Below are 15,994 nucleotides of genomic sequence, written 5' to 3' on the forward strand. Positions count from 1 at the left end.
GTCAGATTAATGGTGGTGGCGGTGATGGTAACAGCGGCAGTCGGTAGTGGTGATGGTAGTGGTGATGATGGTGACAGAGGCAGTCGGTAGGGCGGGGTGCGAACAGCGGCAGGAGGAGGATGATGATGAGGAAGAAGCAACAACAACAGCAGCAGCCGCAGCGCCACCACGGGCTGACAAGCGAGAGAGGAGGAGGGAGCGATCAGTAAGGCGGCATGAGCGATCACTCCCACCACCACCGCCGCTGTTGTTGTTGTTGGCTGTTGTTGTTGTTTCGCCGTCCCAACAACGCCGGCAGAAGGCCGACTGACGAAAGCTGAGCTCGGCTGGAGGGTGACGAAGCGGCGTTTACTGTGGGGCCCGGGTCTAGAGGAGGGTGGTGGTGGGTGGGTGGTGGTGGGTAGGTGGGTGGAGGGTGGTGGTGGGTAGGTGGGTGGAGGGTGGTGGTGGGTAGGTGGGTGGAGGGTGGTGGTGGGTGGAGGGTGGTGGTGGGTGGAGGGTGGTGGTGGGTGGAGGGTGGTGGTGGGTGGAGGGTGGTGGTGGGTGGAGGGTGGTGGTGGGTGGAGGGTGGTGGTGGGTGGAGGGTGGTGGTGGGTGGAGGGTGGTGGTGGGTGGAGGGTGGTGGTGGGTAGGTGGTGGTGATGGGTAGGTGGTGGTGACGGGTGGTGGGTGGGTGGAGGGTGGTGGTGGGTGGTTGGTTAGTGGGGTGGAGGGGGCTCTCAGCTGCTGCTGCTCTAACAACGCTGGCTGCTGCTGCTGCTGCAGGATGATGGTGATGGTGGTTGTTGTTTAGTGAGGGGGGGGTCTCTCTTGGTCTCAGCTGCTGTAGGAGGATGGTGGTGGTTAGTGGGGGGGTCTCGCTGGCCTCAGCTGCTGCTGCTGCTCTTACAACGCTGGCTGATGATGATGATGGAGGAGGAGGATGGTGGTGGTGGTGGTGCCTCCCTTTTCCCTTCCTGGGGATGCGGACGCCGTGCGTCACCGGCGTGGTCACGTGTTGTGTGGCGGGAGGGGCTGGCTGGGGGGACGAGTGGGGGGGGGGGGTTGGGGGGACGAGAGGGGGGGGCTGGGGGGACGAGTAGGGGGGAGCTGGGGGGACGAGGGGAGGGGGCTGGGGGGACGAGTGGGGGGGGCTGGGGGGACGAGGGGAGGGGGCTGGGGGGACGAGTGGGGGGGGGCTGGGGGGACGAGGGGAGGGGGCTGGGGGAGACGAGTGGGGGGGGCTGGGGGGACGAGGGGAGGGGGATGGGGGGACGAGTGGGGGGGGCTGGGGGGACGAGTAGGGGGGAGCTGGGGGGACGAGGGGAGGGGGCTGGGGGGACGAGGGGGGGGCTGGGGGGGACGAGGGGGGGGGCTGGGAGGACGAGGGGAGGGGGATGGGGGGACGAGGGGGGGGCTGGGGGGACGAGTGGGGGGGGGGCTGAGGGGACGAGGGGGGGGGCTGGGGGGACGAGTGGGGGGGGGCTGGGGGGACGAGGGGGGGGGCTGGGGGGACGAGTGGGGGGGGGCTGGTGGGGACGAGGGGGGGGCTGGGGGGACGAGGGGGGGGGGGCTGGGAGGACGAGGGGAGGGGGCTGGGGGGACGAGGGGAGGGGGATGGGGGGACGAGTGGGGGGGGGCTGGGGGGACGAGGGGGGGGCTGGGGGGACGAGTGGGGGGGGCTGGGGGGACGAGGGGGGGGGGCTGGGGGGACGAGTGGGGGGGGGCTGGGGGGACGAGGGGGGGGGCTGGGGGGACAAGGGGGGGGGCTGGGGGGACGAGGGGAGGGAGATGGGGGGACGAGGGGGGGGGCTGGGGGGACGAGTGGGGGGGGCTGGGGGGACGAGGGGGGGGGGCTGGGGGGGACGAGTGGGGGGGGCTGGGGGGGACGAGGGGAGGGGGGCTGGGGGGGACGAGGGGGGGGGGGTTTGAGGTGGGTGGTTGTCAGGGCTCGGAGTGTTTTTGTATTTTTTGTTTGTAACCTTCTAAAAGAACTCCACGTTGTTAGTCTCACTCACGTCTGGGTCGACGATGTCGCCTTTGGTGAGGATTTATTTTATTTTTCTACCCACGTGACTTTACCGAAAGAACCAAAGAGTATTGATTTCTGCAGTCACGAAAGCTTCAAATCAAGATTGCCGATGGACTGTGTTAGGATTGTGGGCCGGTTGTTAAAGGGTGTGCGTGTGTGTCAGATCAGAGGGTTTACCTCTAAACACATGGCCAATGTACAGGGGGATGTATTTGAATTAGTGCTGTCAGGTCAGAGGGTTTACCTCTAGACGCGTGGTTCATGTACAGGTTGTATCTGAATTGGAGCTGTCAGATCAGAGGGTTTACCTCGACGTGTGGTTAATGTACAGAGGGTTTAAATTTCGATTTAAAGCTTTCGTGACTGCAGGGATTCATCTTCTTGGTTCTTTCGGTAAAGTCACGTAGAAGGGAAATGATAAAATAAAAAAAACAATAAAATATAATTCTCACGAGGTTTCGAGGCGCCTCGACAGACCTGGTTTTCACCTGAGGACGGCTGCTTGCGTTGTGGCCGAAACGTCGTGAGAATTATTTTCTTATGTTTTATTTTTATTATTTTATTATTTCCCTTCTACGTGACTTTACCGAAAGAACCAAGAAGAAGGTCTGTCTATAGTTTTCTGGTTAGATTTTATGTCGCTATTTCATTATACCTGATGATGATTGCTTGTGTTGCAATCGAAACGTCGTATTCTATTATTTAATTTAATTTGTTATTTTATCTTTAGACGTGACTTAACCGAAAGAACCAAATAATAAAGGTACAGGGGGTTGTGTCTGAATTGGAGCTGTCAGATCAGAGGGTTTACCTCTAGACGCGTGCTGTTGTATTCGATGGAGGGTGTCTGGAGTGCTATTGTCCGGTCAGAGGGTTTAGGGGCCGTCCATAAATGACGTCACGCGATTTTGGACGATTTTTTTACACCCCCCCCTCGTCACAAGGCGTCACAAAAAGTCAGACCCCCCCCTCAAATATGACGTCACAAAGCTCTGCCCCCTCCCCCCCAAAAAATTAAACATGCTTCAAATCGCTTTAAACTATTGTCATTGTAGTGCGTATTTAACGTGGCGCTGCACTCTGATGTTGTAGGAGAAAACATTTAATAAAAGTCTATTTAATTAAGCAGAACGTGTTGTCTATATTTATTTAAAGTTGCGCATTTTGATGTGACGTCACGTTTCTCAATCCTCCCCCCTCGTAACACATCGTCACACCGATGTCTGACCCCCCCCCCCCTCCAGGTGTGTGACGTCATGGGAGAGAGAGTTTCCGTGGTAAGAGGTTATACTGGTAGGAACCTGGTTACACCAGCCCACATGGGATTATTGTGTCCGTCCGTCGTGCAGGGAGGGGCTGGGTGGGGAGGGGCTGGGTGGGGAGGGTGGGGAGGGGCTGGGTGGGGGGTGGGAAGGGTGGGGCTGGGTGGGGAGGGGCTGGTCACCCCGTGGTGCCCTTATAAAACTCAACGTTTAACCTACTCACGCCGGCTTGTGCCCGCCCTCACAGTCGGGCATATTTGCGGAATACACCACGCCGCCTGTGACCCTGGCCATTGACTGAGCAACCCAACGTTCCTACCAGCTCCCTACGCAGGAATGTGTTTTTACCCTGGAGAAATCCGATGAGCCATGGAGCTCTTTTTCACAGATGCCCAGTAGGGGCGGGTCAGAATGTTACAACAAAAATACGAACACACGTTAGGAGTATGTAAAGTATAGGAAAGGTATGCAAATCGCTAAAAAAAACACGTGTTTTTTTATTTTGATTTTAAGCTTTAGTGACTGCAGGGATTCATATTCTTGGCTCTTTCGGTAAAGTCACTGCAACACAAGCAATCATCAATGATGATTGCTTGTGTTGCAGTCGAAACGTCGTGAGAATTTTATTGTTTTATATGTTTCTTGTTTCCCTTCTACGTGACTTTACCGAAAGAACCAAGAATATGTTTTTTTTATCTTAGCAGGTGAAGGCCATTAAGCTATTAGCTTATTTTTCAGAAGCGATCTGGCCATAAATGATAACTCAACGAGGTGGTTTATAATATGGATATTTATAACAGCCAAATCATCTAAATGTAGTAGTGCCAGCTATCAACCAGACGCATGCCATTGTATGTCTTGGAGGGAGTGTGCCGGAATTCATTGCGTCATTGCCCTACGATGACGCAGGTGCCACCAATCACTCACCTGTTTCAAAATGTGCACGGTTTAAACAAAACATGTAGATTTTAACAGGGCGTGGTGGCACATGCCTCTGATTTATAATTTGTGGAGGCAAGGGCGGCGCTGTTACATCCCAGACCTTGAGACTTCTGGTAGGAGGTGACATGCCCCTCTGAAAGTTTAGAGAAGGAAACAGAACACGTGCCATCTTAGTTGGAGCGTAGTTTACAATTAATATAAATGGCTATGCACGTGCGATGCCTAATGTTAGAGACAAAGCAAACCCCCCCCCCCTCCAAATATAAAAGTCAAACACCGTCTATGAGTCGTAGACCACCAAACTCGATGTCGATCTCTCAGCGCCAGGGAAGAGACGTTGCCACCGATGATGACTCTGGCAGCTGACGTCGGAGGTGAATGAACACATTCCTGCGGAGGGAGCTGGTAGGAACGTTGGGTTGCTCGGTCAATTGCCAGGGTCAACGGCGGCGTGGTGTATTCCGCAAATATGGCCGACTGTGAGGGCGGGCACAAGCCGAGGTGAGTAGGTTAAACGTTGAGTTTTATAAGGGCACCACGGGGTGACCAGCCCCTCCCTACCCCCCCCACCCAGCCCCTCCCCACCCTCCCCACCCAGCCCCTCCCCACCCTCCCCACCCAGCCCACCCAGCCCCTCCCTCCCCACCCAGCCCCTCCCTGCATGACGCACGGACACAATAATCCCCTGTGGGCTGGTATAACCAGGAGGTTCCAACCAGTATATTTAGTCCGTGTGAGAGGCTACGGCATACGATGATTCATAACATAAGTTTTTGGGTTAAATCGCGTTATTTATAAATGTGTCGCAACCCTCCACCATCCGACACGACAAATCGGTAAAAAAATGTTTCACGTTGACAAAAGACAAATAGTTCACTACTTTAGCCCACCGGTGTGTTGAAGAGTGGATGCACAACATTTACAATTTGCTTAGTACGACGTTTCGCTGGAAATTACATCCAGCATCTTCGGGCAAAATGTTGCTATAGCCTTGGTCGAGAATCAAACTCGGGTGGACAGATTTCATGGTGCAACGCATTAACCGCTGCGCGGCCGTTTAATATATTATCATTATATATTATCGCATCGGTATGATTTTACGATACGATGTATAACAGCGCAGGAGTTACTTGACACTTTTCCCCAAGTTTTACTCAGCAGATTGGTGAGCTGCGTAGACGTGGGTGTATAGAATCTCTGCGCACAGCGCCCGATGAAACTAGAGCAGGGCTTGTAGCATGGTGTTATAAAGGGGCCCTAAATAAATATTAAAACACATACATTTTTTTACTTGCATAGTAAAGTAATTGTATTTTTTCATTTGCTATACAGCCAGATAACACGACAAATCGCTAACCTTAAACACCCAGTCGTTCATAAAAGTTGAAGGCAGTATAGTACTATAGTAATAGAGCAAGTGCAGAACAACTGAACCGGAATTGATAGCTTGAAAGCATTTAGCGCGGGGCCCTTGAAAGTGCGGGGACCCGTAGCATATGTAGCTACTTTTGCTACTAGGGTAATCCGGCACTGACTGTACAGAACAACAATTGGTTTTGTTTGTATTACCTTCTGTGTCCTGGAACGTAGACCCCCGTGCAGCCTATAACACCTGTTATTTTTTTTATCAATGATTATCGCCCCAGCCATTATCCAGGCTCAACATCCGTTGAGCTTTCTTAGATGTGACAAGATCAGTTCCATTGCGTGTGATTTGAGAAGGTTAGACATCACTTCTGATGCCAAACGGGAATACTACTGGGAGAAAGTAACATTTAAATACAACGCTGAATATGGTCATGAGCCACACTGCTCAATGCGATCCTGACCTAACAAGGCCACGTGTTTACACGCTGGAAATTTTAAGTTAACAGCACACGTGCAGAAAAAAAGTGCGAAACGAGCCAGCCAAACGTATCGTATGATTCCAAAGCCAATCTCACATATGCCTGCAATTAAACTAGACAGCGTGTATTAAAAAAAAAACATACCCCCTTTGATGTCTACACACCAAGAGGATTCTGATATAATCACACACATTCAGTGGTAATGTTTAGAATAAAGATGGAGCTTCTGCACAGCACACAATAAATATTTACCGACGCGTGCTGTTGTACCTCGGCAGATATTAAATTGGCACGAACAGTTTTGAATTGGAATATTTTTGTTGCTTTGGGACAAAAATGATTATTATACACACGGCTCAATGCATGTATCGTGAGTGTGCCAATTGGTTTGAATCAATTCATGAATGCATCGTTAAATGCTTAATACACTTAAACACCACGGGGTTTGGGGGGCCCTCACATTGTAAGCGCTAAGGGGTCTAGGGGGGCCCTAGTGGTTAGCTCACGTTTTAAACACCAAGGGAGTTTGGGGGCCCCTCACATTGTAAGCACTAAGGGGTCTGGGGGGGGGCACTCGTGGTCAGCTCACGCTATAAACACCCAGGGGCCTCGTGGTAAGCTTTCCCTGTGCGCACTTAGGGCCCTGGCGTTCAACTTATGTTTAACTTCTTTCGCACCGTACGTAGCCAAGCGTGCTAATCGGAGGTGCGGGGGGAAGAACAACACACTAAACACAAACATAAATTCTAGAGGAATTAGTTTTCAATCTGGATTTAAAAGTGCATAGCTCGGAAGGAAGACATTAACTCCTTGCAACGTTCTCGTTATCACGTAGAATGGAAATAATAAAATAATAAAAATAAAACATAATAAAATAATTCTCACGACGTTTCGGCCACAACGCAAGCAGCCGTCCTCAGGTCTGTCGGGGAGACGCTTAAATATACGCTCCAAGCGTGGTGTTGTTTCATTCAGACGCTGTCTCCCCGACAGACCTGGTCTTCACCTGAGGACGGCTGCTTGCGTTGTGGCCGAAACGTCGTGAGAATTATTTTATTGTGTTTTATTTTTATTATTTTATTATTTCCCTTCTACGTGACTTGACCGAAAGAACCAAGAAGATGTTCTCGTTATCGTTACTAGTTCAGCACCACCGGTTGTGTGTTGGAGAAATGTTCCTGTGTCGGTCTTAAATAGAGCGGGGTATGAATGTGATGTCAGTTTAATATCTAGTGGGGGCTTTCGCGACCAATATCATCCATAATAGAGGGTGTTTTTAAAATCCTTTATATTAAGTTCACTTGCTTGCTTGCTTGCGCGCTTACGACCGTGCAAATCTTTCGGTCGTTTTTTAACCCACTTCCCGTGATCCAATCGAGCTGACATTTTGCACACAGACTCGTTGTGCGTGACAATTTATTTTCGTGAAAAATGTTTCCCATAACTTTACACTTTTTAGGATTTTTTTTATATTTAATTACCAATTGCTTAATGGTGGCAGGCAATCATCTGACCCATAGGTGGCAGCCATCTCAAGCCAGAGGACGAGAGGACTCTAGCCGCCAGGCATATAAAGGATTTATAGTGAAAAACTTTGTTTTTACGGGTTAATTTTTTTGGGTTACATCGCGTAAATATATGTCTCGTTAAACCAGCCACCACCCGACACAGCCAACTAGTAAGGTTTGTCACGTAAGCAGAACGTAGACAATTAGTTACTAGTACAGCACACCGGTTGTGTGTTGGAGAGCAAATCCACTAGATTTGAAGCTTTCGTGACTGCAAGGATTCATACTCTTAGTTCTTTCGGTAAAGTCACGTAGGTAAAAAATGAAATTAAAATTAATTAAAAATAAAATAAAAATCACGACGTTTCGGAGGCAACACAAGTCTCCGTCATCAGGTGGGACCGTCACAGCCAGATTTGCTGCGTCAAGTGACTTTACCGAAAAAACTAAGAGTAGCAAATCCACTACAACATTTACAATCTGAGTCCGGCGTTTCGCCAGTAATTACAACCGGCACCATCAGGCGACAGCCACATCTGGATTTACTCTCCAACACACTACCCGGTTAGTGCTGTGCTAAGTGACAAATTGACACGTTCCGTTTACGTGAGAAACCCCTTACTAATTGGCTGTGTCGGGTCGTGGAAGGTTTAACGACATATTTATATATTTACGCGATCTAACCCCCTCTCCCCCATCTCCTGTATTATGGATGAATGTCATGCGATGGGAACTTGATTTTAGACAAATGACCGCGGTGCCTTACGTGAGGGTGGGTGTTAGGGATGGGTGGGTGGTGGGGGGTGGTGGTGGTGTTGGTGGGGGGGAGTGGTGATGGGGGGGAGTGGTGTTGGCGGTGTTGGTGGGGGGGAGTGGTGGTGTTGGTGGGGGGGAGTAGTGATGGGGGGGAGTGGTGTTGGTGGGGGTGGTGTTGGCGGTGTTGGTGGGGGGGAGTGGTGGGGGTGGGAGCGGTGGTGGGGGGGGTGGTGGTGGTGGGTGGTGGTGGTGGTGGTGAGTGGGGGGTGGTGGTGGTGAGTGGGGTGGGTGGGTGCGGTGGTGGTGGGTGGGGTGGGTGTTAGGGATGGGTGGGTGGTGTTGGTGGGGGGAGTGGTGGTGTTGGTGGGGGGAGTGGTGGTGTTGGTGGGGGGGAGTGGTGGTGTTGGTGGGGGGGGAGTGGTGGGGGGGGAGTGGTGGTGTTGGTGGGGGGAGTGGTGGGAGTGGTGGTGGGGGGGGGCGATCTTAGGGCACGCGGAGTCTCACGTCTCGAGACCCGGGGGCGGAAACGGCTTGGAGCGTGACGCGGCTGACATCACTGGCAGGGCCTACTGCTGCTGCTGCTACTGCTGCTGCTACTCTCATTGTTTCATCAACACCATTTGCTCGACGACGATCGAATTAAAGTCGCCGTCGTCTTCGATTCGCGTCGCTCGGCCTACAAAAGCGTGGCTCCGACACCACCAATTTAGCCTCGGTCCTACAACAATAACAATTGTTTGTTGCACTGTACACGGTACTGTACGCCACGCCTATTTACCGTACGAAAGCGCAAATACTGCGTCGTAATTGTGAATTTGTTTAAAATATTATGTTTAAATGTGCGTTATACCTACGTGATTGTAATGTTTTGCAGTTCCGGGAGTGATAGTGTTAACCGCTCGTAACGATAGACCATTGCAGATCATCATATGCGCTGCATTTACTGCAACTAATTCAGTAATCGCTGTCGTGTTTAAAAATATTAATATAATTGAGATGTATGTTGTAATGTACGTGCAACATTATTATGTATTACAATATCGTCTCCTGCATACTGTATAGTGTAATACAAGGTGAAAGCGCAGCCCTGCAATTGCTTATTTACGCTACTTTTTAGATTTGAAGCTTTCGTGACTGCAAGGATTCATACTCTTAGGGATTTTTTCGGTAAAGTCACGTAGGTAAAAATAAAAATAATAGAAATAAAACAATACATTAAAAATAAAATAAAAATAATAGAAATAGAACAATAAATTAAAAATAAATAATAACAATAATAGGAATAAAATAATAAATTTATTAATATTAGTTTTTATTAATAATAGAAATAAAATAATACATTTATTTCTATTATTATTTCTATTATTTTTATTATTGATTTTTATTTTTACCTACGTGACTTTACCGAATCAAACCTAAGCATTTACGCCACTGTCAGAGGAAATGTGGCTTGGCCAAACGCCTTGGTGGAGGTGGGAATAGCCACACTTTACCCCCTCACCACACTTTCCTATGATCACTGTTACACATTGCTTTTATGGCTTTATTTTGGTGATTTCGAACAAGTTTTTTGGTTTGGCCATGTTTTGTTTGTTGTAGTATGGAGTTAGAATGATGGCTTTAATCTAAGTTGTCTTGTGGTTGTTGTTGTTTGACTTGCATCCCACTGGGATTTTTGCACAGAGCGTTGGTGTACGGTGCTTTTTCTGGAATATTTCGCTGTCTTTTCTTGGATTTTCTGTTCGCACATAGTCACTTAAAGATGTTTTCTTGTTCATGTTTTTTGTTTGTTGCGGTTGCACCCGATTCAAGAGCCGAATGGCTCACAGTGCTATACCAAATAAATGAAACTGAAACTAAAATTAAACCTGCCGATCGGCCCGCTTGACTGTGGTGATCCCATTTATACTTCAGGGTGGACAGAAGCAGCACTTTGTGGGTAACCACCACAAACTGGTGCTACAGACCACCTGTTTCTCTTCGCATTTACATTGAAGTGGTGAATTATGGTGAAACAAACCGCAACAGGCGAGGGGGGGGGACCTTCATCCAACAGTAGCTGGCCATATTATCGTTCGTGTTGCAAAAGATCTTGAGATTTCATTGCACACAAAGTGCTTGCCGCACTTATTTGGCCAATCTTATTTGACAGACAACTATTACAGGTTATTGATAGACAGCCAGGCTTGTTTTACCATGTTTAGTTGTTTTTTCCTTTTCACACTATTGTTATGTAGGTCAGGTTTAGTCACAAACCGTACCTCTCCATAACAAAGGCTCACCCTCTTAAGCCTCACCTTACCATATGAATAAAAAGTGTGCCGTACTTGGCCCTTCCCCCCTCTCCAACCATTATATATACGGAGTGGTAGCTCTTGCAATCTCTCATTTACTTGATACAGCTGTCGTGGCTGTGACGGTTCCACCTGAAGACGGAGGCTTGTGTTGCCTCTGAAACGTCGTGATTTTTATTTTATTTTACTTTTATTAATTTTAATGTTTTACCTACGTGACTTTACCGAAAAAACCTAAGAATATGAATCCTTGCAGTCACGAAAGCTTCAAATCTAGAACCACAATAACATCAACCATTACGCAAACTCCAGTCATCCTCGCAGCGGCGTTTGGCTGACCATCGAACAAAGACGGTCACTGCATCGCGTGCTTTCAGATACGCTTCTGCGGCCGTCAGAAACGCTCTTCCGATGTTAGGAATCCACTGAGCTTAGCGCTTTTAAATCTAGATTGAAAACTCGTCTCTTTAGAAATGCGTTTTTGTGTTTAGTTTGTTGTCTCTTCCCCGGCAACTCCGATTAGCATGGTTGGCTACGTCCGGCGCGAAATAAGTTTGACGTAAATTTCGATTTAAAGCTTTCGTGACTGCAGGGATTCATCTTCTTGGTTCTTTCAGTAAAGAATTCTTCACCTGAGGACGGCTGCTTGCGTTGTGGCCGAAACGTCGTGAGAATTATTTTATTATGTTTTATTTTTATTATTTTATTACTTCCCTTCTACGTGACTTTACTGAAAGAACCAAGAAGAAGTTTGACGTACTTTCACGTTTGATCGTTTCAGATGGAGAACGCCACTGGACTTAAAGACGAAGGGAACAAATGCTTCAACACAGGCGACTACGCAAACGCTCTGGTCTACTACACGAAAGCCATCGCGTGCACGGAGGACAAGCGAGACCTGGCAGTCCTGTACAAGAACAGGGCGGCTTGCTACCTGAAGCAGGTGATTGAGTGAGCGTCTGTGCTTGAAAGGCTTCCCACTCCATTGAAAACAAATCATTTGGTGTTGCTGCTGCCGCTGCGTTGGCAGCGGTGCGCAAGCATAATTGACTCAAATTGAAAATCGACACATGAGTGAATAACACTGCTTAAAAAAAAGAAAAATATATATAAAGGTGACGTTTTGGGCAATTGTGTCTTCATAGCACACAAAGCAGCGGTGGTGTGCAACGTATGGGTCACGTCTTAATTTAATATCACCCACGACTTCACTTGATGCGACCCGTGACTTAGTGCGACCCGCGACGTGGCTGTTTATGAATGGCTTCGTCTTGTAAAGAGAGCCATGTTATTTTACAAATGTAGCTCACATAGGTCCGTCATTCAGAGGGCTGAACAGATGACAGTGTGTGAGGATGCCAGATCTGGACAAGGTGGCAGGTGTGGGGTAGCACAATCCACCCCACACTGCAAGCTCCTCCAATGTTCTCTGGCTCGAGTAGGGTCTGGCATTGTGTTGGAGGAGGGCTTGTGCCATCTGACAATCATTCACGAAGTGCCTTGGATAAATACAGAATATTTTATATCTGTTTAATTTTTTTAAATTACAATCGGCATTACCTTGTATCCCTCTTGCTACAGGATCAATGGCGACATTGATTGTGAACAGCATTGAATGATATTCATAATTGAAGTACATTTTTTTTTGGTTAGGCCATGTAATGTGTCGTGATCCAAGCTCCACCTGATAGCCGTACACATTACATTGTCACGGGTACAAACGTTTAAACACCCCAACCTATTATTCTTTCAGCTCGCCAGTCAGTTGAAGAGCAATTCTCACAACCAAATATAGCTATGGTCAGATCATTACATGGCCAAACCCAAAAATCGATTACGAATCGTAACTGTCTACGGAAACCCAAGCGTTGGATTGAATATAATATGTCCAAAAGATATTGACGCAACATTTCCTTTCCCCTCTCTCTTCCGAACCCAGGAGGATTACACACGAGCCGTGGAAGATGCTTCTAAAGGTGACGTCCCATCCATCATTCCATGACCAAAGCTACTGCACTTAACGATAACGCTTAAAGTGTGTGCGCGCTTGTGTTTATGTATGTTCAACTTCTTTCGCACAGTACGTAGCCAACCCGTGCTAATCGGAGGTGCGGGTGAGACTGTGTCGGTGTGTTTAGTTTCGTGTGTTTGTGCCTGTCGCGAGTGATTTCAGTGCGGATGGTCGTGTCGCAATGCAAGAGCGTGCTTGCGTGCGTGGACTTGCTTGGTCTTTTGTTTTGCCGCTAGATGCTTGCTTTAGCACTGTAGCGCGGTCTGTTTGGAGGAGTGAAAAAGTGTCCTGTCCAGAGCTGAACTATGCTTCTAGAGTGCACGTCTGAGGAAAGGTTAACAATGCAATAATGTCCTTTATGGGGTTAAACCACACGGCGTCTGTATGTGGGAGGAATCCAGAGTGCTGTTTTCACCACCAGTGAAAGAATAATGTTCAAAGTTTAATACCAGTGGCTTCACAAACCCATTTGCTGTGCTGCCTTTTGTTGGCTGCCTCACCATACAAGCAGGTTTGACAAATCTGTGTTCCGCTAACCCTTGCCTCCAAGGCGATGGCATATTTCTAGGCTTGTGCCTCAACTCCTAGCTCCAATGTTTTAGCACGAGGTCCTTCACCTTGCGGCTCTTGGAGTTGCTTGCAGAGAGTTACCGCTCACCAACAGATAAAGATTAGTCGGTTTAACACGTAGTCTTTCGCGACCAATATCATTCATAATAGAGGTTTTTGGGTTAGATCGCGTATAAATCTATAAATGTGTCGTTGAAACATGCCACTACCCGATACAGCCAACTTGTAAGGGTTGTCGCGTAAACAGAACGTGGCCAATTCGTCACTAGTACAGCTCACCGGTGTGTTGAAGAGCCCAGCCACAACATTTACAAACTGAGTACGGGGTTTCGCCAGTAATTACTGGTTTGTATTGAGAAGGGACTGCGCCAAGCTCGCCATATACAGGGCGAGTAAGGTGGCCCTGGAGGGGAAACGTCCGGCCAACAGCCTGGGCATCTTCCGCGCTCTGGTCGGAGCCAGGGTGTGTGGGCTGGAGTTCCGCCATGCGCGGCTGACCCACGCCGTGCCGGCCTTTAAGGAGCAGTGGGTGATGGAGGAGGCCGTGTGCTCGGTGGCAGATGACGGGGAGCTCTGCATGCTGATATGAGCTACCCGTCGGAGGCCGTTGGACTGCGAGAAGGGCTGCGTGCAGATGCAGCACTTGTCGTAGTAAAAAGAAAATGAAAAAAAGAGTGAGCGAGAGAGAGCGAGAGAGAGGGGTTACATAAAGCAAAGATAAAAAAAAACGAAATGATGAACGAAGCAAAGTGCCGACTACACCGAGCATCTTCTTGTTTCCACTGATGGTAAAAAACGAGAAGGGACTGACAGTGCGAGACTTTTCAGGCCTTGCTGGTTCAATAGAATCTGTCTTTGTGGAATGTTTGGACAGTGGCGCCATCTGTCGTCTGGAGCAATAGTCACAAGTGGAGGGTATTGCTACAAAATGGGACCTTTTTTGCCAGTTTCAAAGTATGAAAAAATAAGAATAGGTTGTTTACCCTTTCTGGCAATAAAACAGGTGTGATAAGATGTTCATGCATATATTATCAGAGCATGTTTGTTTGCATGTTCACCACAAGTACGTGTGGTTAATGCGAACTTGATTTCTAAGGTTTCTATTTGATGTTTTAACAACTTAACACCTGTTTTATTTCCGGTTTTAGTTTTTTTCACCCAACCTCTGGCCTGCGAAGAAGGGCTATTGTGCAAAACGTCGTGATTTAGTTATTTTGCATTTTATTTTCACCTACGTGACTTTACCGAAAGAACCAAAGAGTAAAGTCCTTGGGACTTTGAAGTGACGACAGTGCACATCCTTTTACATCTTCATTCATGTCCCTGCGACGTCACGATCGTCAACGTGCCATGACGTCAATGTCTCTTAACGGCTTCGATTGACACGCACGCTCTCTTCGCAGCTGTTGAAGACAACGAGAGCGATGTGAAAGCCCTCTACCGGCGTTGCCAGGCATACGAGAAGATGGGCAGGTTGGACCAGGCATTCAGAGATGCCCAGAGGTGTTCGTCCATCGAACCGCAAAACAAAGCGTTTGTGGAAACCTTGAGAAAACTGAGCATTCAGATGCAGGAAAAGGTGCGTGCCTGTGGATGTTTGTCTTGTGGGGAGCGGTAGTGTAGTTTAGTGGTTAGCGCGCTGCGCTATGTGCCCGGTGACCCGAGTTCGATTCCTGCTCATGGCCAACACCAGTGACGATTATTATAACCGGTCCTGGGCCTCCCCTAGGTCAACTCGGCCTCAAATGAGTACCTGGTACGGTGTGTAAACATCGCCACTGGGGAGACAAAGGTGATCGGGCGTGGTGCTGGCCACCCCCACCCCCTCGTGTGCCGTTCCGGCCTTTATCGGTTCATTCTAACAGCACTTGCCCCCCAACAGTCTGTTAAGGCTATACGGGGGAGCTTTGTCTAACATACTGCAGATCTTTCATTGATCCACTGCTGGATGAGGGCGTGCCTACACGACTGGTCATGGGGGTTAATCGACCACACTTTACCACCCTGGAGGGTTGGTGAAGGTGGGCAGTGTAGGCGCCTGGAGCATTCTGCAGTCCAGTAATGGATTTCAGCAAGTAATAATATTTTGGAATATTTTGATAGCAAAGTGGGTTTGTGCACTGCGCCGTGGCTTAGAGGGTATCTGAACCGGCCCTGAGCTTCCCCTTCACCAACACGCACTGACCAGCACTGGTTAAAGAACCCTCCAACTCTGGTTAAAGAACCCTCAACAACCAGGATGGCATTTCGGCACCCCGGTTTTGACTAAGGGGCCATCGAATTGGGGATTTGGCAAGATAGCATTGTGTTATTTAGAGCACTTGACACACGACTGTGATTTTGAGTCTCGGAGGTCCACTCACGCCACCATTCCACCAGATTTCATACAATTCGTACGTGGTGGGAATTTAACTTTGGAAATCCTATGAATGAGCTGTATTTTTCATGGGAATGTGGAATTTCCATACACTGGCTGAAGGCCACAGACATAGTGAGTGCTGGCTCTGCTCATTTTAAGTAACAATCTTGATTTGAAGCTTTCGTGACTGCAGGAATCCATAAAGTCACGTCCGTCATCAGATAGGAAAGCTTTCCCACCTGATGAAGGACGCTTGTGTTGTGCCCGAAACGTCGTGATTTATTTTATTTCATACCTACTTGACTTTACCGAAAGAACCAAAGAGTTTATAGTACAGTAACACTTTCACTTTGGGCTATTGCTGCTATGATTACCAAAATCACCCTAGAATGTGCCCAGCCTCATCGGACCTCGAAAGCTAAGAAGGTTTGAGC

General features: G+C 48.6%; 1 protein-coding gene across 4 annotated transcripts in view; it reads left to right on the plus strand.

The window, feature by feature from the left end:
- The first annotated feature begins 52 nt into the window (after positions 1–52).
- Positions 53–15,994, plus strand: part of LOC144950847 (protein unc-45 homolog B-like) — a 42,881-nt gene continuing 26,939 nt past the window's right edge. Inside the window, exons 1-4 of one of the 4 annotated variants that reach the window (XM_078880978.1) lie at positions 53–205; positions 11,402–11,563; positions 12,560–12,596; positions 14,605–14,780. In XM_078880978.1, the coding sequence (XP_078737104.1) occupies positions 53–205; positions 11,402–11,563; positions 12,560–12,596; positions 14,605–14,780 (528 nt within the window). Of the gene's footprint in view, positions 206–8,802; positions 9,081–11,401; positions 11,564–12,559; positions 12,597–14,604; positions 14,781–15,994 lie in introns of those variants that run through there. The other 3 variants (XM_078880981.1, XM_078880979.1, XM_078880980.1) reach the window with 3 other exon arrangements.

Source organism: Lampetra fluviatilis, chromosome 59, assembly GCF_964198595.1.
Source record: "Lampetra fluviatilis chromosome 59, kcLamFluv1.1, whole genome shotgun sequence".
Lineage (NCBI taxonomy): Eukaryota > Metazoa > Chordata > Hyperoartia > Petromyzontiformes > Petromyzontidae > Lampetra > Lampetra fluviatilis.